The sequence below is a fragment of the Numida meleagris genome, chromosome 3 (assembly GCF_002078875.1).
Source record: "Numida meleagris isolate 19003 breed g44 Domestic line chromosome 3, NumMel1.0, whole genome shotgun sequence".
Classification (NCBI taxonomy): Eukaryota; Metazoa; Chordata; class Aves; order Galliformes; family Numididae; genus Numida; species Numida meleagris.
The window spans coordinates 2,169,084-2,190,774 of NC_034411.1; the positions used below are offsets into that span (position 1 = coordinate 2,169,084).

The 21,691-nt window shown below is 39.6% G+C and overlaps 2 protein-coding genes and 1 long non-coding RNA gene across 7 annotated transcripts in view; 2 read left to right on the forward strand and 1 right to left on the reverse strand.

Moving 5' to 3' along the window:
• LOC110397060 (protocadherin Fat 4-like) overlaps positions 1–21,433 on the forward strand; it is a 42,176-nt gene extending 20,743 nt beyond the window's left edge. Inside the window, exons 24-43 of one of the 2 annotated variants that reach the window (XM_021393016.1) lie at positions 188–401; positions 1,425–1,583; positions 2,688–2,839; positions 3,910–4,078; positions 5,105–5,313; positions 7,005–7,184; positions 7,809–8,028; positions 9,001–9,137; positions 9,838–9,981; positions 12,070–12,314; positions 12,822–12,931; positions 13,635–13,769; positions 14,277–14,413; positions 15,066–15,254; positions 16,635–16,729; positions 18,051–18,206; positions 19,031–19,228; positions 19,848–19,970; positions 20,360–20,570; positions 20,950–21,433. In XM_021393016.1, the coding sequence (XP_021248691.1) occupies positions 188–401; positions 1,425–1,583; positions 2,688–2,839; positions 3,910–4,078; positions 5,105–5,313; positions 7,005–7,184; positions 7,809–8,028; positions 9,001–9,137; positions 9,838–9,981; positions 12,070–12,314; positions 12,822–12,931; positions 13,635–13,769; positions 14,277–14,413; positions 15,066–15,254; positions 16,635–16,729; positions 18,051–18,206; positions 19,031–19,228; positions 19,848–19,970; positions 20,360–20,570; positions 20,950–21,132 (3,366 nt within the window). In that variant the 3' untranslated portion in view covers positions 21,133–21,433. The remainder of the gene's footprint in view (positions 1–187; positions 402–1,424; positions 1,584–2,687; positions 2,840–3,909; positions 4,079–5,104; positions 5,314–7,004; positions 7,185–7,808; positions 8,029–9,000; positions 9,138–9,837; positions 9,982–12,069; positions 12,315–12,821; positions 12,932–13,634; positions 13,770–14,276; positions 14,414–15,065; positions 15,255–16,634; positions 16,730–18,050; positions 18,207–19,030; positions 19,229–19,847; positions 19,971–20,359; positions 20,571–20,949) is intronic. The other variant, XM_021393017.1, reaches the window with a different exon arrangement.
• Positions 10,663–19,177, reverse strand: LOC110397062. Its single transcript, XR_002437511.1, has 3 exons — positions 19,090–19,177; positions 13,746–13,887; positions 10,663–10,886 (listed from the first exon to the last, which is right to left on the reverse strand). It is a non-coding gene; the product is annotated as an uncharacterized LOC110397062 (long non-coding RNA).
• The window catches only part of AHSA2 (activator of HSP90 ATPase homolog 2), a 7,981-nt gene continuing 7,785 nt past the window's right edge, over positions 21,496–21,691 (forward strand). For 2 of the 4 annotated variants that reach the window (XR_002437510.1, XM_021393019.1), the window contains exon 1: positions 21,496–21,668. Coding sequence is in view for 3 of the 4 variants with exons in the window: in XM_021393019.1 (XP_021248694.1) it covers positions 21,589–21,668 (80 nt within the window). In the remaining variant the exon portion in view is untranslated. The remainder of the gene's footprint in view (positions 21,669–21,691) is intronic. The other 2 variants (XM_021393020.1, XM_021393018.1) reach the window with 2 other exon arrangements.

Below are 21,691 nucleotides of genomic sequence, written 5' to 3' on the forward strand. Positions count from 1 at the left end.
CAAGGAAAGGCATAACACCCAAGATTGTGACATTTGTTACCCGTGCTTCTATATGCTGTGTCAGTATTCTAGCAATGCAATGGTTTTGTGAGTAATTCAGACAGTAAACACTATATAGTTAAATATTTGTGTGTATGCTTTGCCATTTTCTTGGTTCTGATGTAAATGATTTTTTTTTTTCATTTAGATTTTGAGTGCAACAGCCACAGACAAAGATATAGGGTACAATGCCATTATTCATTACACTATTATTGGAGAGACCTCATTTCATGTTGGAGAACTTTCCGGAAATATTTCAACAGTGCAACCTCTGGACTATGAAAGTTGTGCCCATTATACATTTACACTGAAAGCTTTCAATCCTGGAGAGCCACATCTCAAAGACACAGCAAACATTACAGGTAGCTCTAATTTATTACAGAAATTTTTCCTTCATTTCTCTTAGGGAATATTTCAGCATATGTATGGCACAAGGATAGTCTTCAGTATTAATACATTCAGCTAAAGTAAATTATTAGAAATGATTGTGACCTTTTATTCTCAAAAAATGTTTGACTGCTTTGCCACAAAGGAAGTTTCTTCATACAAACTGACATTCCTTACTTCAATTTTCTCACAATTTTTCTATGTCATTTTTAGAGTACCTATTTGACATTTTGATTGAAAATGTTTCCAAAATCATCCTTCAATTCTTTTTTTATGTGTTTACTGAAAGCCTACTTCTTGATTGGTGAAAAAAAGGTTGATGGTGTCTTTAAGATTTATAAAAATATTGTTAAAATAATGCTTCTTGCTTTAAAAACAAAACAAAACCAACCAAACAACAACAAAACAGTCTTTTTTTTCCCCTCGAACTATATAAAATGAAGATTTTATAGCAGAAGATTTCTGTGGAGTTGCTATCCACATCTTTGACCGACCCTAGTTTTGGTATGATTCAAAGTACTGACCCTTATACTTCTCACAGAACTTTTTCTTCTGTGTTATTTATACTACTGTAGTGCCTGCTTCAGTTATGCTCCGTTACTCTATTGTCCCAGGTCATGTACAAACACAAAATTAACCAATCTTGGCTCACAGTGCTTGCAATCAAAGCCAAAAATGAGAGGGATCATATGAATACAGACACAGAAAGGAGCACAAGGAAGCAAAAAGATGGTATTATTCGTGACAGATATTAGTGACAACGTGCTAGCCAGAAGTAAAGTCATAGTGAGGAAAACATTTTTGGAATAGTAAAGAACTTAATCCTCAAAGGGCAGGTGTTTTGAAGTACAGAGAACAAAGTTGCCATTTTGTTTATGTTGAAAGAATTTAAACTCAATACAGACGAGCTATGGGGACTCAGGTTAGCTGAAGCAATAGCCTGTAACTTCTTAAGTGAAATTCATACTTACACTCAGACATGGACCTTCTTTTCCTAGTTATCGTGGAAGATGTGAATGAAGAAGGACCCATATTTGATAAGCCCTCATATTTCCAGATCCTTCTAGACAATTCTACGGCAGGCACATTGGTGGTAGATATTGATGCAAGAGATGAAAGTAAAGGTTACGATGAAGGCATTTTCTACAACATTACAGGTATGTTAGGAAAAACCTCATGGGTGTTTATTACTAGGATACTTGCATACTACCAAACTATTAACTGTTTTTGCAGAATTAAGACCCTGAAAAGTACAACAAAACTGCAACTTGACCAACTACATTCAAAATTGATAGAAACGAGTGTGGGAGACAAGTTTTTCACACTGTTTATGCGCAAAGCTGATTTTTTAAGAGACATTATATCGTAGTATTATCGAAAAACTCTGATCAAAATAATGGCTTCCAGTGAATGTTTACTACAGCAACAAAAAGGGATATTCTTGTCCTAGAGATGTGCTCGGGAATTTTAGGCTTCTCTTACAACATTGCCTTGAATATGAAACCTAATGAAAAACTGGATACAGAAGGCACATTTGGGTGGTATTGACACATGGTAGTATATCTGAGCTCCAACAGTTATACCACATAATTGCATCTACCATACCTATTTGGTCTCTGTAGCTGTCATGCACCAAGTATGCACTGTAATCTTTAACCAAATACTGGGAAGACTCAATGCCTAACATGCTCAGCTCACAGCACCATAACACTGATAACGTATTCCAGGCCTTTGTGAATGGAGACAAGGTTCAAAGAATCTGGCAAGTACTAGCAGTTAATGGAGAACTGAGAAAACGGAGCTAAACTCTTCATTGAGGTGCATGACAGAAGAGTTTGATATAATTGCCACAAGTTGAAACAGAAGTTTCTGACTGCCGTCGCAACATAAGGGAAAAAATCTCATCTGTGAAAGTAAGGGGGGGAAAAAGTTCTCTATGAAGATAGCTGAGCACTGGAACAAGCTGTCCCGAGAGGCCACCCTCAGAGATTTTCATCACTAGACTGGTCAAAGTCCTAAGCAGCATACTCTGGTTTCATTCAAGATCTTGCTTTGAGTGAGAGGTTGGACTAGAGGCCTCCCAAGGGCCCTTCCAGCTCGAAGGACTCTGTGACACAAATGCAGTATCAGGAGAGGCTCCATACTGCATCTGTATGTGTAGGTTTTCAACTAAAGTCTTCCTAATCTTGGGCATATAATTCAGTCACTGGTCTCTGCTGACTCTGTTGAACATTTCCAACACTTGTTTTTTCCCTCTTCAGATGGAAACTCAGAAGGCCTCTTTAGTATTTCCAGTACCACAGGAGTACTCACATTAACAAGAGACTTAAGCAAACAGGCTTTTCCCCTGTACTATTCCTTGACAGTCACTGCTACGGATTCAGGTCTGCCACTGCTTTCAACTTCTGTAAAGGTACTAAAATTTTTACCTTAGTGTCTACTTACAAAGTTTATTCACCGTACTGCTTTATTCTATACTGAGTGTAACTACAGGTAACAGTAGTGCCTATTAGTGAGACAAAAGTGTCCAAAAGAGGAGTTGGAATATCAGCCTTGCACATCTCTTTCAGGAGCAGGATGCACTATGATAACATCTAAAAAGTTATGCTGCTACAGCAGTTGCTTGCTACGTTTTCTGTTTTGTATTGTCTTGGTCATTCCACTTCAGACAAGATGCAAGAAATACAGAGGCTCTGTACTGTGAGGGAAGAAGTTTAGAGGAATGGAGACTTCTGTGCATGGTCAAGAGTGGGAGAGTTAGAAGACACACAGTGGAAGTATGTGATGTAATAAACAGGAGACAGCAAATAAGGTGTTCTTGTTTATTTCCCCATGGCATGAGAAATAAATGCATTTTAAAATGAAGAGTGAGAAACTAAAATAGGGTAAAGGAGATATTTTTTCACACAGTGATATTTTTTACTGGCTGTGGGCTTTTGCCACTGTGTATCACAGACCAGCAAAATTCAAAAAGGAGTAGAAATGCGTAAGGATGAAGACATACAAAATTATGTTCAACTGAACCTTAAAACAGAGTTATGAGCCACTGTTCTTCAGAGCATTGCACTGCAGCTGGCTGGCATTTAGAAAGAAACTGTCTGTACTTTGGTGAACTAGTGGCATTTTTCACAGCCTTACACAATTTTTCAGATATAAAATCAATTAGAACCATTCCTGTTCTCATTGTGCATACCACAGTGGAATAATTTGTTACAAATACAAACCCTCTTTTTGAAAGCTGTTAAGCCAAAAAAAGTCACTTGAAAATGCGAGCAGCTATATGTGAGCAACTGGAATCCCACTCTAGATTTAGGAAAAAAATCATCTGAATCTAAACCAGTGAGATTGCTTTTTTAACAACTTTCACTAATGTATAGATATAAGGTGTCAAACTCAGCATGCAGCAATACTAGGCTGCTTCTTACTGAAAAAGTTCCAGGCTTCTGTTATGTAATGTCCATGGCCATGTCTTCTTCCCTGCAGGTGTCAGTAACAATAGCTCCCACCAACATTTCATTCCCAGTGTTCTCTGAAGCAGTCTATCAGCCTGCACCTCTGAGTGAGAAAACACTGCCAGATACATTTGTTGTACAGATCGCTGCGTTCTATAAGGTCCCTGTGATATACAGCATTGTGTCTGGAGATGGAAAGGGTAAGCTCTTCACATGAAATAACAAGGCAAAGGATGTGTTAAAAAGAAGTGCTGTTGCAGAGCACTTCACATTTTGGATTGGTGTGGGGTTTTTTTTGTTGTTCTTTGTTTTTGTTTTTTGTTTTTGCTTTTTTCTCAGTTCTACAGCCATGAATGTTTGGTGTATATCAACCAGATCTATAAATTCAGTATGGATCAAGTGTAAGCCTGATTGAATTTCTGCCAGATTAGTTACAGCCACAGGGTACAGACCTGACTGCACTGGCTGTATAGGGTGTTTTTGTCTGCTACAGGAGGATCAGGTGGTACCTGATCAGGCACGAAGCTACAGTGACTGCAGAAAGAATACCTAAATCAGCATAAAGCCTGCTGGTTAGAACACAGACTAACCAACCAACCAACCAAAAAACCTCACCCAACTCAGCAACATTTTCTTAAACATGAATGTGTAAAAGGGGTTTACACGGGATCAAGTGGATTGCTACGTAGTGCTATGTTTTTTGGTTTTTCTTTTTTTGTTGTTTTAAACTAATGTAAAACTCACAGAGCTAATATTGCCTTATCAAAAGTAGCCACTGTGCATTTATCTTACTGTGGAGTGTTTGTTTGAAGCTGTGGTCCCCTTGAAGTTGCCAAGAGAATCTGATAAATGCAGAACCCCTCATCTTCAGTCACAACAGGAATTCATAGTGAATAAAATAACTGCCTGCTGAGGCAAGAGCAAATAATCTCCGACTTTTTCAGAGAAAGGTGAAGACCACCTGAATAGAAAGTGTTGCAACGAACTTCTCCCCATTGGTTCCCATACTGACTTTCTTAATTATTAGTTTTAGTTAACTGTAGGCCTGGATTTCTTGATATTCTTATAAATCCATGCTTAATTTTATTTTGCTCTCGGAAGAATATCGTACCCCATGATAAGATATATAAATTACATATAGCTTACGTTGAAGGCTTCCTATCTTCAGTTTTAACTAGTAAAACCACAGAATAACTTCTGTTCATTTGTTTGCTTGTTTTTAATAGGATATTTCATAATCGATCCATCCACTGGTATCATAAGAACAAGAAAGATATTGACAGTGGAAGATTTTCCATTCGTTTTCAATGTGAGAGCAACAGATTCATCTGCTGCCAGCATATTTAATGAAGCTTCTGTGCACGTTGAAGTCATTGATGAAAATGACTTCCCTCCCATTTTCCCATCCTCGCTACTAGAACAAGAGCTGGAAGAGGTAGGAAGACATTATCCAAACTGAATCATAAAAATGAACCCTCAAAATAGGAATTAAAACAAATAATAAACTCTTGTGTTGAGTATGTAAGTAAACATCATGGAACCGAACAGGTTTTCTGTTCTGCCATACGATGTTTTAAGATTTATTTCAATCTGAAAATCCTAATACGCAGAGAATGGTCTAGAAGTGAGGACATATTGAGGGAAAAGTGAATGTTTTATGAATAAAGGGCTCCATGGCAGAAAAAATGGCCATTCCCATCTTGCATTTCTATTCACAGAACATCTTCACGTGCATTTATAATCTGACTCTCACTCAGCCTTTTGTAAGGGAGCTTCAAGAACAGAAGACTGAGAGGGGATTTATTTATGTTTATAAATATCTGAAATGTGGGAGACAAAGGGATATGGCCAACCTCTTTTCAGCAGTCTGTGGGGACAGGACAGGGGGAAATGGCCACAATCTGGAGCATAGAAAGTTCCACACCAAGGTGCGAAGGAACTTCTTCATGGTGAGGGTGATGGAGCACTGCAACAGGCTGCCCAGGGAGGTTGTGAGGTCTCCTTCTCTGGAGATATTCAAGACCCACCTGAACACTGAGCTGTGCAGCCTGCTGCAGGGAGCCTGCTTCGCAGGGGGGTTGGACTCGATGATCTCTAGAGGTCCCTTCCAACCCCTACAATTCTGTGATTCTGTGGAGCTTCTTGCATGGAAGTAGCAGAAACAAGTCTTCTCTAGATTTGCACACTTCTCTTGTTCAAGCAGATCTGCTGTGATTCGCCACTAAGTCATTGGTGGCAGAAAGCAAGCTAGATTTCAGTCTGTGGCTATTACGTTACAACAGCCTGCAATGGAAGTCACAGCATTTAACTATGCCAAAGGATCTGAGTTGCATCTCGCTCTTCAACACTTTCCACACCTTAATCTGCTTGCTACTTTAAAAAAAAAAAAAACAGCAAACAAAGAAAAAATCCAGCACATTGCTGAGGTTTATATTTTAGGTAGCACATACATTGCCTTTGAGATTACCAGCTGATTCAGAACATCGTCCCTAAAAGCCACAACTAGTTTGAAATCTAGTCAATTTCTAACGTTTGATTTAATTAAATTAATGAAAATAATTAAATGTAGATTTAATTATTATGCCTCTTTTTAATATTCCAAGTTACTTTAATGTGAAAGAGTTGGAATCAAATTTCCAAACCTTAAAAATTGATTTCCATATGAAATATTTACAGAGAATGAACGGTTGGGTGCAAAGTCAGATCAAATAACTTTAGATCAGGTTTCAAACAGCCCCACAGTGGAAATGTTGATATCTGTGGTCAATCCTTATGCAAATAACATTTTTAAAGGGAAGAATTAGATCATTTATTTTAAAAAGAATAATTATTAGCCAAATAGCATTTAGACAGAAAAATGACTTCAAAGCTGAGAACATCTCTGTAGTTTCAAAGGAGTAGAGATTATTAATTATGAATAATTCCTTAACAGCAAGTCAGACACTTGAGTTCAACATTTGATGTGTTTTAAAAGATGGTGATTTTTTGTTTCTGATGAAGAGACATGAACTGAGGACATAGTTCTGTTCTTAAGTGTATGCAGTGTCTCTTTCCTCCTTTCATATATTTCAAGAAATTGCAGCTAACTGAAGTCCATAAGAGCCTCAATTTGTTTTTCATTGACAGAATTTGCCTGCTACCCAGATTGTCCAGCTGATAGCTCAGGATAATGACACAGGTAGAAATGGTGTCCTAACATATGGCATTCTCAGTGGAGATGGAACAAAGTTCTCGATAGATGCAGCAACTGGAATTCTTTCTTCCACTGTCTCCTTTGATTATGAAGAGGAACCTACAGAGTACCAGGTTTGCTTTAGTTTTCTTAAAACTTGTATTTAGAACATTTTTATTTTTTCCTTGGATACCCGGTGACTTTTTTAAATTTAGCTTGATAGCGCTTTACTATTTTACGTGCAGTTTATGCATCTCAAGATGTGTGCCTTATTAGAGCAAGACACTGCCTGTGGACGATTTTGCCTAACCTGAAATTCAAGCAAGGTTCGTAGTTTGCCTGTTCTGCAAACTCTCAGGTGCTTCAGCACATGAATAACTAACTTCACAAGGACTGTTCGTGTAGTCAGTGTTGTCTGTTTGCTTGCATCTGTACTGGACAAAAGTGCTGGAGACAAGACGCTCATTCATCTTCTTTACTCTTGCTGCTACTGCACCATTTATTTTATCATTTTATTTTGTTTTGAGCAAAAAAGTTGGTGAATTTTCTGGTTGTATAAAAAAAAGTTCTGGTTTTTTTTTTTTTTTTAATGTCAGTCAGATACTCCTAAAGGTTTCAATAACCGTCCTGAAGTGATTTCAGAATTTGAGTTTACATTTCTAAGAATACTCTGAAGTTTAAAACTCATCCAGATTTTTTAATCCTAATGCAAATATCTTTTTATATGGTTTCATTTCCAATAATCATGTTACTTACAGGTTGTAATATATGCTGAAGATGATGGAATCCCTGAGAAGAAAAGGGGTTACTGCACAGTTGTCATAAAGATCACTGATGTTAATGATTGGCCACCTGTGTTTAATCCAGTGACTCCATTCAGTGTGAATGAAAACGTGGATGTGGGATTCATAGTTGGAAAAGTCACAGCGACAGACAGAGACATGGGAGACAATGCTTTTGTTCTTTATAGCCTTACAGGTAACTAGGGGTTCTCTTACTGCTCTGGAAGAACTGTCACATTGTTGTGTACATTGCTAAAAGCATAAATAGCATTATATGTGTTAGCTGCTAACTCTTCTCTACGTAAGCCAAGAAGGTTCACTTTCACCTGCTTTACTATTTTAATAATTGATGCTCACACAGCTTTCAAAATTATTGAATAGCAGCTTTCTTTGCAGGAACTACAATTGTTCTAAATGCTACTAAATTAAGCCTCTCTTCAGCTTGTTGACTGCGACCATTGTGCAGCTACTAGCAGCATCACAGCTGTGTCAGGGAACTGATGCACTACCATGGACTGCTGGAGAGCTGCTTTCTTCACCCTTGTGCTGGATTCCTTTACCTCTGCAGTAGAAGCAGCACAACAGGCAGCACCTCTTCTGATACCTCAGATCTCTGCACAAGCTATTACTGTATACTGCTGCTAATTTCGTTTTAAATTAGTGTGCCAGCTTGTGAACTGCAGCAGCAGGGAGCCCTGGTTTGTGCTTCCTATCACATTTAACTGTTGTAGCTGCTGGGATCACATTTGAGAAGAGTATCTCTTTTGCCAGTACATCTAAATGTGATGAAGATGGAGATATAGGGCCCTCTGGTCCAAAGCCTGCAGGCACTAAAAGTTGTTGTTGTTTGTACCATCAAGAGCAATGTGGATATGTGTTTCTAGAGATGTACCCCATGCTTCCACTGTGCTGTCCATCATCATTTTCATGCCTCAAGGACTATTACTTTATGAGTGAGATGGATGCATCTGCAGAACTCGTTAACCCATTCTGCTGGCTGGCATTTCAAGTGTTGATCTACTCGATCTTTTGTGTTTTTCTTCTACATCATCTACAGACTGGTTTTCATGAGCTCAGGACATAAGTAAACGTATAATCAACTAATCAACTTGAAATGCTACGTTTCTAACACGTACTCATTGATAATGCTGTTCTGATTGTATCTCAGGTGGTGGAGGAAATATATTTGAAATAGATGAACTACTTGGGAACATTAAGATAAAGAACTCTCCAGACTATGAAGACATGAATAAGTATACTCTTACAGTGAATGCAGTCAACAATAAATCTGCCCCTTTCTACCAGGTAAAAGTGCATTGCTGCAATGAACAGTGACATTTCCAGTCAGAGTAGATTTGAAATAGTGAGAGGAAGGATTATCAGAGACATTTATTGTGCAAAATACATTAGTCACCCAGTCGTGTTCAGGGTCATATTTTTGCCACCAATATCCATTCTGAGGAACACTGTCTACCATAATTCATTGAAATAATTTATAATCATGCAGGGTAGAATTTGACCCTCAGTTGTTTGCTGACTAATCTGTGCTGGGGAACAGGAATTCTTGCCGGCTGCTTTTAGTTAGAACTGGAAGCACTGTGTTAACTTTTCATGGCAGCAAAAGCAGTTTTCAGTAGATTGTTCTAATTCTGCTCTCTTTCTTTTTATTTGAAGAGTTATTACACAATCAGCAGAACTACGAAATCTGTAGTTCCATTATTGGCTGCAACAGTAGGACATGGAACCTCCTAAACTTGTCCTATTCTTACTCATTCTGAAAGCTTCCAAAAACCTGATGCAAGTCTGAATTCCTGCATCTCTTGTATTAAAATCCTGTAGTGATCTCTGATGTCAAGCTTACAAAATTAAACATAACCTCGTCTTTTTCTACAGCACTCTCAAAGTTTAATTTATACTTTTTGTTACATATGCAAATAATAACAAAATGTTGCTAATTAAGACATTCTAAATATTCTAAGATGCACTAAACTCTTTTGTTTTCTAGGCAACTACTAATGTCACTGTTCTAGTGATTGATGTGAATGACAATGCTCCAGTATTTGCTCAGAATCCCTATTCCGCTTCCATAAACATGACTAATCCAGTAGGAGCTCATGTCATAACTGTGCATGCTACTGACAAAGATCAGGTAACTACTCATGTTTGATTTTGACACTGCTTTAAGCTGCAGCCCAAATGCATTTGTCTTCGTTCTCTAGGCATGAAATACCAATTGTAGCAGAAAGTGAATTGTAATTTACTAGCAGCGTTGAGAATTGGAAGTTAGGATTTTGTTATTTCTGCTCTGACAATGACGTGCCCCCTATTTTTGGGCGTATTTCCTCAGCTGTTTTTGCCCCAGCTTCCCCCCTTGTTGTGTGGAGTTGTACTAGTCTTTCAAAAGTACACAAGAGCATGAGCAATTTAGCGAGTGTGAAATTATCTGAACTTCTGTCATGGAGGATTCTCCAAAAACTAAACAACATATATCTGGCTTGAACATGTAAATGTACACTCATCAAATGCCACTGAAGAGTGGTACCCTAGCTCATTCTCTTTGTCTCCGTTGTTTAAAGTAATTTTGTTTGACCGACTGACTTTGTCAGTACTGCACCCACCAGGGTTGTATCCAGGTAACAGGAGATATATCAGTCAGTCAGATCACCGGGACAACATCAATATTAATTATGTCACTTAAAAGACAAAACATCTAGAAGTGACAGCAGAACACAAATATCAGGTGCATTCCTAATATTTCATGCATCGTTTTGGTTAAAATATCTGTAGTTGTGATATATTGCTGCAAATAATCAAAAGGCCCTTTTTGCTGTTCACTATTCTTTTATATAAAACATGACATTGCTTATGAAAGTTGCCAGACTGAGAACCCTGCACTGAGACCTAATGGAACTCCCATCTTCAGATACGTCTGGTGATCTGCTCTGCATCCTTTCAGGATTCTGGAGCACGGCCCAGCAATGAAGTCTTTGGCTCTAGTACTTCAACAGATTATATAGTGACAGTAGATGCTCATGCTGGGGTTTGATCCTGGTTCTGGGGAGATATGGAAGAAAAGAATATAATGCTTTTCAGAAATACAGAGCAAAGTGCTATAGCGTAGAGGTTAAGGTTTGTCTCAGGAAAACAAAGTGCACAGAGCTACATTAAGTCCAGCTCTCATGTGGATGTAGGCAGGCAGGAATAGGGCTTACATGCATAGCAGCAAGGAGGCTGCAGCTCTCCTGAAGGTGCCACAAAGGCCTGTGGGACCTTGGCTTATTCTTGTTGACATTGCTCCTTTAGGGGACTCTTGGCCGTACCCTCACAACAAACTTAATTTTTTTTTTTTTAAGAGACCTTTTCCCACATTTTTATTGTATAACTGGCAAACGGCACCTGAATTTGCTTCCATTCTGTGGTTACATCAACATAGCTAACTGCAAGTTCCCATTTTTTTCTGAATAAATTGACTAGAGACATTAAGACACTGTAACATCTCTCATTTCAGTGTGTGTCCTATCCTTTAAAAAGTACTCACAGTTTTCTTTAGCACTGATACAGGAATTCCTAGCCTGGAAATTAATTATTACTGCTTTTTTTTTTAGTAATATAAAAATACAGTTCTCAGTACATCTGACAGTGTGGACAAAGCTTTATGGCACCCATGGAAAGCAAATACACTTTGGCAGACAAGGAATCTGAAGTGCATTGTCCCGAGTCACGTGGGAAATCTAGAAGAAAAAAATCTTCACTCATCAATGTCCTCCTCTTCTGGTTCTGCCTCTAAAAATCTAATTTAGATGTTCTAAGTTATGAATTTTGATTACAAAATTATTGAGTTAGCATTTTTGTATAAGCTAAAGTAGACTAAAAGTTTGTGCAGAGCTGAAGACCATGACCCACTTAAAGTCCCACTAAATGCACTGTTATATAAGTGTGTGTTCTTGGGACTATAAATAGGTATAGCTCTTGAAGCATCAAAATTAATGGAGGGGAGACCATGACATGGTGCTGATGATTCTGTCCATTGGCTGCAGATGCTCTTGTGTTACAACTGAAGCATGAAGTATCTATGAGTCCTGATTATTCCTAGACGGTTAAAATGCTTCTGACATTCTGTCACCTGAAGCATGGAAATACTGATATTTCAGTGAGTCTGTCCTAAGGGACTAGGAGCTCTGAAATAACACGGTCCTGCAAGCATTAGTGACATAAAGTTGTGTTCCTTTCATGGCAGGGGCAAAATGGCCTTATCGAATACTACATTCTCCCAGATCTAAACTTCAGTCCATTCTTCTTGATAGAAGATGAGAGTGAGGGGAAAATAATAACAACTGGAAACCTGCCTGGATTTGAAGAGATCAATTTAACAGTGATGGCAAAGGACAAAGGTTCTCCATCTTTAAATGGTACTGCTGTGATTACTCTTAATGTGACTGATAACCGTCCATTTGTTCCTCAGTTTACTGAGAGCAAAATCAGGTGAGTTTCCTAAGATGTATATAACTCGTACATATTCGCCAGGTGGTAGAACACACAGTAAAACTGAAAGTTGAAGATAATTATATTAGCATTTCCCTCTCATGTACTAGAAAGGTCTTTTTTCTTTCTCTTCTTCATCTTTTTTTTTTTATTTAATTGAAATGAAAGTCCAGGAAATCCTGCTATGTCGGTAGTACTGGGAGCATAATGCAAGGCATCACCTTTCATTTCTTTACCATGCAGTTTATACAAGCCAAAGTCCTTTTCCTCTTGCACGCTAGTAAAACCATTTTCCTTAGACTTTACTCAAGAGTAAACAAATTTCTGGCTGCAAAAGTAGGGCTTACATTGATCTCTGAAGGCCACTGAGAACTAGGAAACAACTAGAAGGAATGGGGCAGGATTATCCATGGAGACCTTGCTATTAAGGAGTTAAGTTTCAAAGCCTGTCAATGCAACAGCTACTGAAAAATTTAACATTGATTTACCATTTATTTTCTATGTTAGCATTTCAGTTTTGGAGAACACAGGAGTGGATCATTCCATTTACACTTTTGTTGTGGCTGAAACTTCAGGAAAATCGGTTGTTTACACGATTGTATCTGGCAATGAAAAAGGTGAGTACTATTTCACTTCTGACTCAAAATAGCAAGATAACAGACTAACCTGTCTTTTGTATGGCGGATGCTGCTGTATTTAAATGAGGAGATGGAGATCAAAGATTAAAAAAATGGTGTCATTTCTTTAAATAAATAAATAAATATACACTGAACTTCTTTCAGATCTCTTCAGTGTACATTACAGTTCGGTAATCTTTGGCTAAAAAAGGTGGCTATTACCTGCCAATAAATGGGTCCCCGTGGTATTAAGGTACAAACAACTGCAGGCTAAAGAAGGAAAACTAAAGTCCTCATAAGCAGGCAGCTTCCTCCCTGCCCATCACTGTTAGTCTCTCATTTCCTTGCACTTGCACCTTTGTTAGGGCATTTGTCCTTCAGATTCAGCAGCCATGAGGGAACTCCATTTGTGCACGCAAAGAATGGGAATAAATAAAAACTAACAGGAAACTTGGAAATCACGTGCGACAAGAGACTGCAATTTTGTTTTCCGAGTTAGTTGCTCCTTTACAAGTTTCTAAAGGTGTGTTTGGTCTGGGATAAGACCTCAGCTATAGTGCCTCTGCTGTTCAGACAGTGTAGAGATGCATTTCACATTTTTAAGAGCAGAGGGCCCACAGAAGCATCCCATGAGAAACTGTGATACAAGAGGTAGGAGAACTATAGGTGATATAATGAAGAAGGTCCATGCTTTTACTTTCAGGTCATTTTAGATTGGATCCGGAGAGTGGTCAGCTGAAAACAGCAATTAATTTGAACTATGAGGAAGTTTCTCAGTATGTGCTTTTAGTGGAAGCAAATGAAAATGCCTCACCTGCTACACAAGTCCAGTCTTCAGGTAACTTTCCTTCAAAGGACTTTACGACTTGAATCAGGGCAGTGAACACAGGACATTTCTTTGTCTTCTGTATTTGCAACCAACGATGGGAATTGAGATTCTCCTTAATCTGAAAACTCTGGCAAGGAAGACAAAAAGCAGAAGGTCAAGGCTGTGCAGACCTTCTTCACAGTAGCAGCACCCTCAGAAAAGAACTTAATACCTGAGCACTGGACTGTTGATCAGGTACAGTCCTGAACAGCACAGCCAGGTGGAGAAGTCTGACAGAGAAACAGCTTTGGCTTCTCGCTGCCTGTTCCTACCACAGCTCCAGGAAAAGAGAAATAGCTCCTCTTCACATTTCCCTGCTACATTCCCTTTCTTTTCCCTCTTCCTCACATGCAGCATAGCTACCACTGCAAAGCCACAGCCTGGCTCAGCCTCTGAGAGTTGTGCTTTGTTGGTGTTTGTTGCTGTTGCAGACACAAGTCTGAGCAGCACCAGAGATAACCTGTGTTTGCTTACCAGGACTGTTTGCTCAGAATGTGATGATGCTGACAATCACGGTGGAGGATGTAAATGAGAAGCCAGCATTTTTGAATAGTATGTACTCTGCTCTGATACCAAGCTCTGTGCCATACAAGTACCCGGTTATTACAGTTCAGGTAAAGCATCTTTCTGTGCTCTTCAGGAGGACACAAATCTTTTCAAATATTTGAATTTTTTTTTCAACGTGTTCACATTGGCTCGCAAAAGCTGGGGTCAAATTCTGCTCATCATCCAGGCTGACCATAATGCAGATGAAGGATGGGGTGCTTAGGGGACTAGTCCATAGCTGTCCTGCCAGTGGTTCTGTCAGAAGAGATATGCAGTCTGTTCTGACTCATGCTGCTGCCTAGAGGTTTGAAGCTTAAAGGATTACACACTGCACAGGCGACCGTTCTCTCATTGGTGCCATTAACTGCTTTTTATCTGTCAAACCCAAATGGGAAATGAGCTACAAAATGGAGCAATTCTTTTTTCTTTCTTTCTAAGTTTCGTGTTTCTCAGTTCCTGTAGTCTGCTTCCTTTATTCTTGCAGTTGTGGCACCCTCCTAGGCTTTACAGGAAATGTGTTTCCTCTTTTATACCCTTGGTTTGATTCTGATAGCTTGCACCCCACTTTGTTAGTGCAAAGGGAAAAAAATATGACTGTCCTTGAACTGTCCAGTTTTCCAAAGAGAAATTCAGTTTTATGATAGAAGGGTAATGCATAGTCCAAAAGCCACAAACTGTGCCTTAATACTGCCTTTTTTTTTTTTTTTTTTTGTAACCCAGGCCACAGATCCAGATTCAGGAGGCAATGGACTTCTGACGTACAGCTTATTGAATTATCAAGAAGAATTTGATGTCAACGAAAATACAGGGCAGATTTATACAGTTTCTATAGGAGGAAGAGCTGGATCAATTTTTCTGGAACTCCAAGCTGCAGACCAAGGTGGACTCACAGCCCAAACAACAGTCAACGTAAGGAAGATTGCTTTCTACTGTCCTAATTTCCTTCTATGTCAAAACTCTGTGTAAAATAAAGGCTAGGTTTGGTAATGACCAAAAAAAAAACCCACCCCAAAACACAGTAAATACCGGTCAGTAAGACTATCGGGTATACCAATACTCATTACATACGTTCAGGCCAGAATTATAAGGTTGTTATTTCCTTTAACATATAGAAATACCTTGACATGAAAACTGACTTTTAGAGGATATTTTTCTGCTTATGGGCCAAATTAACCTCTTAACTAACTCAGACTATGGCTAAATCAAGATTGACCTCAACTTTGGAACTGCTACCAGGCATTGCAATTTGCTACCACTTCCCTTCTCCCTTGAGGGCGACCAAGATGATCAGAGGGCTGGAGCACCTCTCCTATGAGGAAAGGTTGAGGGAACTGGGCTTGTTTAGTTTGGAGAAGAGAAGGCTCCAGGGAGACCTCATTGTGGCCTTCCAGTACTTGAAGGGAGCGTATAAACAGGAGGGGGATCAATTGTTTGTGAGGGTGGATAGCGATAGGACAAGGGGGAATGGTTTTAAGCTGAGACAGGGGAGATTTAGGTTAGATATTAGGAGGAAGTTTTTCACACAGAGGGTGGTGACGCACTGGAACAGGTTGCCCAGGGAGGTTGTGGATGCCCCATCCCTGGAGGCATTCAAGGCCAGGCTGGATGTGGCTCTGGGCAGCCTGGTCTAGTGGTTGGCAACCCTGCGCTTGGTAGGGGGGTTGAGACTCGATGATCTTTGAGGTCCTTTTCAACCCAAGCCATTCTATGATTCTATGATTCTGTGATTCTATCCTCCTTAGTACAATTCTTCCTAGGATATCCTCTTTATTAGTGCAAGAACATCCATGTGGCTACACAGCAGATGCATCTCATATAGATGTCCAAAACTCAGCCACTCCAGCAAAGACTTGAAATACGAAACTAGTTAGATAAGTGTCCTTTAAGTAGTTCATTTATAATAAATGCAGATCACTGACAGCTATACCTGGAGACTGTGCAGAGAAATCTAGATGTTTCCACGGTTTATCCATACTTAGTTTAGGAAATCTGTTTTTTTTAATCACATATATGGAAATAGAATGTAAGATATGAAAATCTGGCAAGCTCTTTTCCCCGACACCTTGCTGACAAGCCTAGTAGAGCTCTGTATTGGTTCAGTTACAATTTAATATATTCTTAAACTTTTGAATTGCTTAGAATACTGTAATTTCTACTGAAATTAATGACATGGGAAATTGATTTCTCATTCTTAGCATCACCATTAGAGTTGTATTTCTTTTTAAGTCAGTCTTGGAGAGAGATATAGATGCTTCAGAAAGCCTTACATGCAATTTCTTTATTTCTTAGGCAACTATTTATGTCACCTCCAGTAGCAACATTGTGGTGTTTGTTATTAATCAGAAGATCAATGCTGTTGAAAGAAACATTGCTGAAGTAAAAAGGTATATTTTTAAACTGTGAAGCTTATTCTGATATTTATTGACAAGTTTAGAGCTCCTTTGAGAAAGGAGTGTGACAGCTGTCAGGAGAGGTAATACAGCCAGGGCCCATGAAAAGCTAGGCCTTCAACTTGGTGTAATGCAGAATAATTTGAGGGAATTCTCAGGAATCCATCAGAAGGATACACCATTTTTACCTGTAAGAATTTGGCTTGAGTTGACAAAAGTGTTGTTGGATTTCAAGAGATCCCTTTCTACCACAATGTTTCTGTAATTTTCCACTGCCTAGGGAAACATTTTTCCTGGATAGTTGGCCCAGTGTACACAGGTGGAGACCAATAGGATAGAAGATATACAGATCTTTCATTCTTTGACAAAAGTCACGAGCCCACAAACCAAAATTCCCTTTACTGCAAATGAGAAATCCCCCTTGTGGGAGAACAGCAGTGCTGTTCAAGGTCCAGCATCTACAGCACTAGGAGATTAGCAGTGTGTGGATACCCACAGTACAGTTAAAAACATATTTTGGCCTTTTCCCATTATTAATGAAGACACAGAATAATCTGGTTTTACAGAATTTTAGGGGAAATTGCTTTGAAGAGTGGAGAAAATGAGCTTTACCTTAAGGCTATCATGCCACCTATTTATTGTTGGTAAGAATTAAATAAGAGACCCTAGAGCTGCTCTTGCTCCACTCCTGGAAGCAGCTGGTACTGACGCATATCAAGATGGTGGATCAGCTGGGCCAGCAGTCTGATCCAGTGTCTGGATCCAGTGGGAGCCTCTCTTTAATAAAGAACAAGGAGAAAACGAGGATTATGAGATGAAATTTCCTTTCTCCTTCCATTACTGTTCATGGTACTCTGTAAGTACCATGCCTGAGTTCATAAGGAAAAAGAAACTGAGAATGAAACAAACCATATGCTGATTTGAAAAGCAGGACTAAATAAATATATGATATACTATGCAATATTGGTTATGAAATCTAGGTATAAGGGGTTGCTAACTCTTTTCTAATTGATCAGTTATGGTTTTACAGCACCTATCTAAGAATTTTCAGGCTATGTACGAAAGCTTTATAGCATCTACTAATGAAATGTATCATGAAAAGGACTGGATACTATTTCCCTACTACTCAGTGACATTGGGCAAATAGCTTAATTCCTTTGCTGATGATAATCCTGCATTTTGATGCCCTTAGGTTAGAATGCTAAAGAGCTGCAACATATTGTGTTAAGTACTACTTTTCTATCATCTAATCTCTAGTGTAAAAGAGCTTCTCATCACTCAGTTAATAAAAAATGTTTTCTTAACACGATTGCAGGGTCCTGGAGGATAAACTTGAATGGAACGTATACATTGTTGATGTTTATGCCAATGAGCTTGAAAGGAGAGCAAGAAGCAGCACTGATGAAACCTTCATGAAAATTATTGCCATTGATAATGCAAACGGTGAAATACCCGCAGAAGATGTAAAAAGGTCTGTACAATCTTCTGGGTGTCAGAGCTATGCAGCTAGGCTTTTTCTTTCCCTAAAAATTACTAATGTCACGACAGGACAGTTTTAGGTCAAATAACAGCTTATCTGACACCTAACCTGCAAGCTCAAACTGAATTTTTAGAAGGCAGAAAGCTTTCGTTATTTATTCAAAATTAATTTCCACAGTTTGTAGGTAACATGAATGAGTCTCTTTAATTGCGCAAAATATATTTAAAAGTCATCTTAAAAGAAAATGGAAGAAGAAAGAATATCACTAACACAGATGTTGTCTTCGCTTCAGAATTGCAGAATTTTGATTAAAAACTTGAATTTCAGGTGCATTTTATATTTATTTCATAATATGGCAGTGGTATGAGTACATATTCACATAAATATACTATTAAGGGGGGATGCTATTTAAAAGCAAGTAATTTCTAGACTCAGCACCTTTAACTAGAAATGGTTTGTGGCAGATAACAATGGAGCCTGTGGTCATAGGAAGCACTCTGCATGGATACCTTTTCTGTGAGGAAAGCGTTGTTGGTATCTATAAACTGTTTATACGTGGCTGCCTCAATCTGGATTTAGAGGATGCTGTCCTCCCAAATCCAGTTTTCCAAACTCTGCAGCATTTCAGTTCATAAGCACCAGGGATGGTTTCTAGAAAAAGGCTTTTTTTTTTTTCCCAAATGAAAGGCATGACGAGCCTGAATCTTTGGAAAAGGTAGAGCAGCAGCGTGTGGCATTCTGTTATTTTCTTCACTAGTCTGCAAGCCAAAACAAAGCTCTGATAAATCATGAGCACTTCAATTTTCTGTCTTCAGAAAACTCAGAGAGCAGCAGGAGAACATTGAGATAGAACTGGAGAAAATCTTTTCAGCACCTGTCACTGCTGATGTGGAAGAGGTTCCTGCGTCCTCAGCAACTCCTGAACTCATTGCAACCATCGTTCTCAGCGTTCTGCTAGCCTGCACCCTCATAGCCTTCCTGGCATACGTCGTTTTTTCTATTAAAAGGAAAAGGTACAAATATTTTTACTTCAACAATGTAATTTAGACAGGCAACTGATAAGTTTACTTCAAATGCTAACCTGAAAAATGCTAATCTGATAAATTACTCATATCTGGATCAAGCGTTGCCCTAAGTTTTGCTGTAGATAGAAACAGTTTGGCTTTTTACTGCAGATATTAGTCACCTCTTTCACCACATGTCACTTAAACTTGGTTCCTTTCGTGCTTGTTACAGAGAAACAGCGGAAACAAATACTTTTAAAAACAGAGAAATGTGGATAGATGTGAGGGGGGTGAAAAGTCGCTGTAATACACGTATATGTGCCTTGAGTTTCCTCAAACTGCATTAACTTGTATTCAGAAATTCAGGGAAATTCTGCTGCAGGGCCATATAGATGAGGAAAAGGAATACATTTTCAAGAAGACGGTGAATATTTACATTATTGCAATTAATTTAGACTCAAACAATTGTACAGGAAAGCAGGCAATCCTCAAAACAAATCCCCAGAACAATGCAGAAATTAGACGTTGTATTAAAATTATGACACCGATAGCTCACGTTCTGTTTTGAAAACAGTTGTAAAGCCAATCTTCAGAAAGAATTCTATTTTAATGCAGTTATCATTTTCAGAAGGTATCAGCAGAAGTATTTAGTTAAGAAGCAAATGGAGATGGAGGGTGTTGATAATCCATCTGTAGTTGACAAAAACGGAAGTCTGAAAAGCGTAGTGAAACTGGAGGACATGAACGATGTGTAAGTAGAACGCTGATGTCACAAATTTATAAATATTAGCTGACCAAAACGTATTTTTTGATTATTCTGGTAACACGGGATTCTCCTTGCATCTTTTGATAGTGTATATAATGATTTCTAGGAACCATTCCACTAACAGGTTATAAAATCTATCCTTTGAGGAAGCTAATACCTTTTAATCTTGTATCAAAAATCATTACTTTTTAGCAAATTATGAAGCCTTATGCTCCTTTTTCAGGAGGCAAGGAGCTACATGTTGTTCACCAGGTAAAATCACAGTAATTTTGAAATCAGCACACCTATTGCTCCCTGCTTCAGCCAAGCTAACATTTTGTCATGTAGCTCTTTGAAAGATCAAGGTGTTATGAGTTCTCTTCACTCCCTTTCAGAAGAAAGGAAGCAATAGCATTTAACAACACGGAAGACACCAGGGAAGGTGGTGCTCGTAAAGATGTTCCTGAAGCCAATGGAAAACCCAGTTTCCTCGAGACACTACATTTAGATTTTGACAGTGATGGTGAAGAAAACGCAGCGCTTGAAACGGCTGCTGAACCTAGAAATGTAGGTGCCGAGACCACCGCTAACATCACAACAAAACAGGTAACTGGCTTTACGGTGGAAAAGAATAGAAAGATGTTTTGTATTACTCGTCTTGCTGAAATAGTTATCCAAAAAACCTGCGAAACCGTGGCTGAATTCAGCAGTGGGAAAAAAGAAACTACGTGAAGTAATGAACATCTTTGGGCTGTTTGTCTCTTCCTTGGGGGTGACTGTGATCCAGGAAAGAAGGGTGATTCTCTTCCGTCGTTTACAGAATGTGTACAGCAAAGGCTTCTCATGTATTGTTGCTCCCGAAATGTGCAGCCTTGAAGATAATGCTTTCTCTGCAAGCTTCAGAGACAGAATATATGGGGTTATACAACGTAATGCTTAGCATTGTCCAGTCTGTGCCTCACTGGTGTTAATTCCTTTCTTGCAGGACCACTCGGATCTTGGGTCAGCTCCCTCATTAGCACCCAGTCCCATAAAGCACGCCCCTGAGAAAGAACTAAAAGGAGTAAAATTTTCAGAAGTGGCAATTATTTTGGATGCCAACCTTGAAAAAGATGAGGTTGATGATGACGATGTTTTTCCACTAACTATTTTTGATGAAGAGGTCTAATGAAAACCACGATGACACCGCGACAATACAGAATTAAACACGCACTGAGATTACAGAGGGGATGCTGCCCAGACCGTAACTGCTCGGCCCGTTTGCGCTGTGGGAGGTGGGCAGGGTGGGAGCGGCGGGCCAGGCGAGCCGTGCAATGATTGCTGTGCGGGTGCTGTCCCCGGAGCAGCGTATTAAATTTCGTATAGCATGTACAAAACGGCGCTAACACCGACTCCACGCGTGCTGCCTTCTTGCTTTAGACACAGCGGGTGAGGCCTCGGGCCGCCGCCTCTCTCCTCACAGCGCGCCCCGCCGCTCCCGGGAAGGGCGGGCCTCCTGCCGGGCGGCGCCGGCTGCGGGCGGGGCGCTGCGGGGCGGGCGGCTGCCTCGGCCCTCCCGCGGAAGGGTGCGGGAGAACGGCGGGAGGGGAGGCGCGGCTTTCTCGCACCTTCCGCCGGCGCCGCCATGGCTAAGTGGGGGCAGGGGGACCCGCGCTGGATCGTCGAGGAACGCGCGGACGGGACCAACGTCAACAACTGGCACTGGTGAGGAGGGCGGGGGGCGGCGG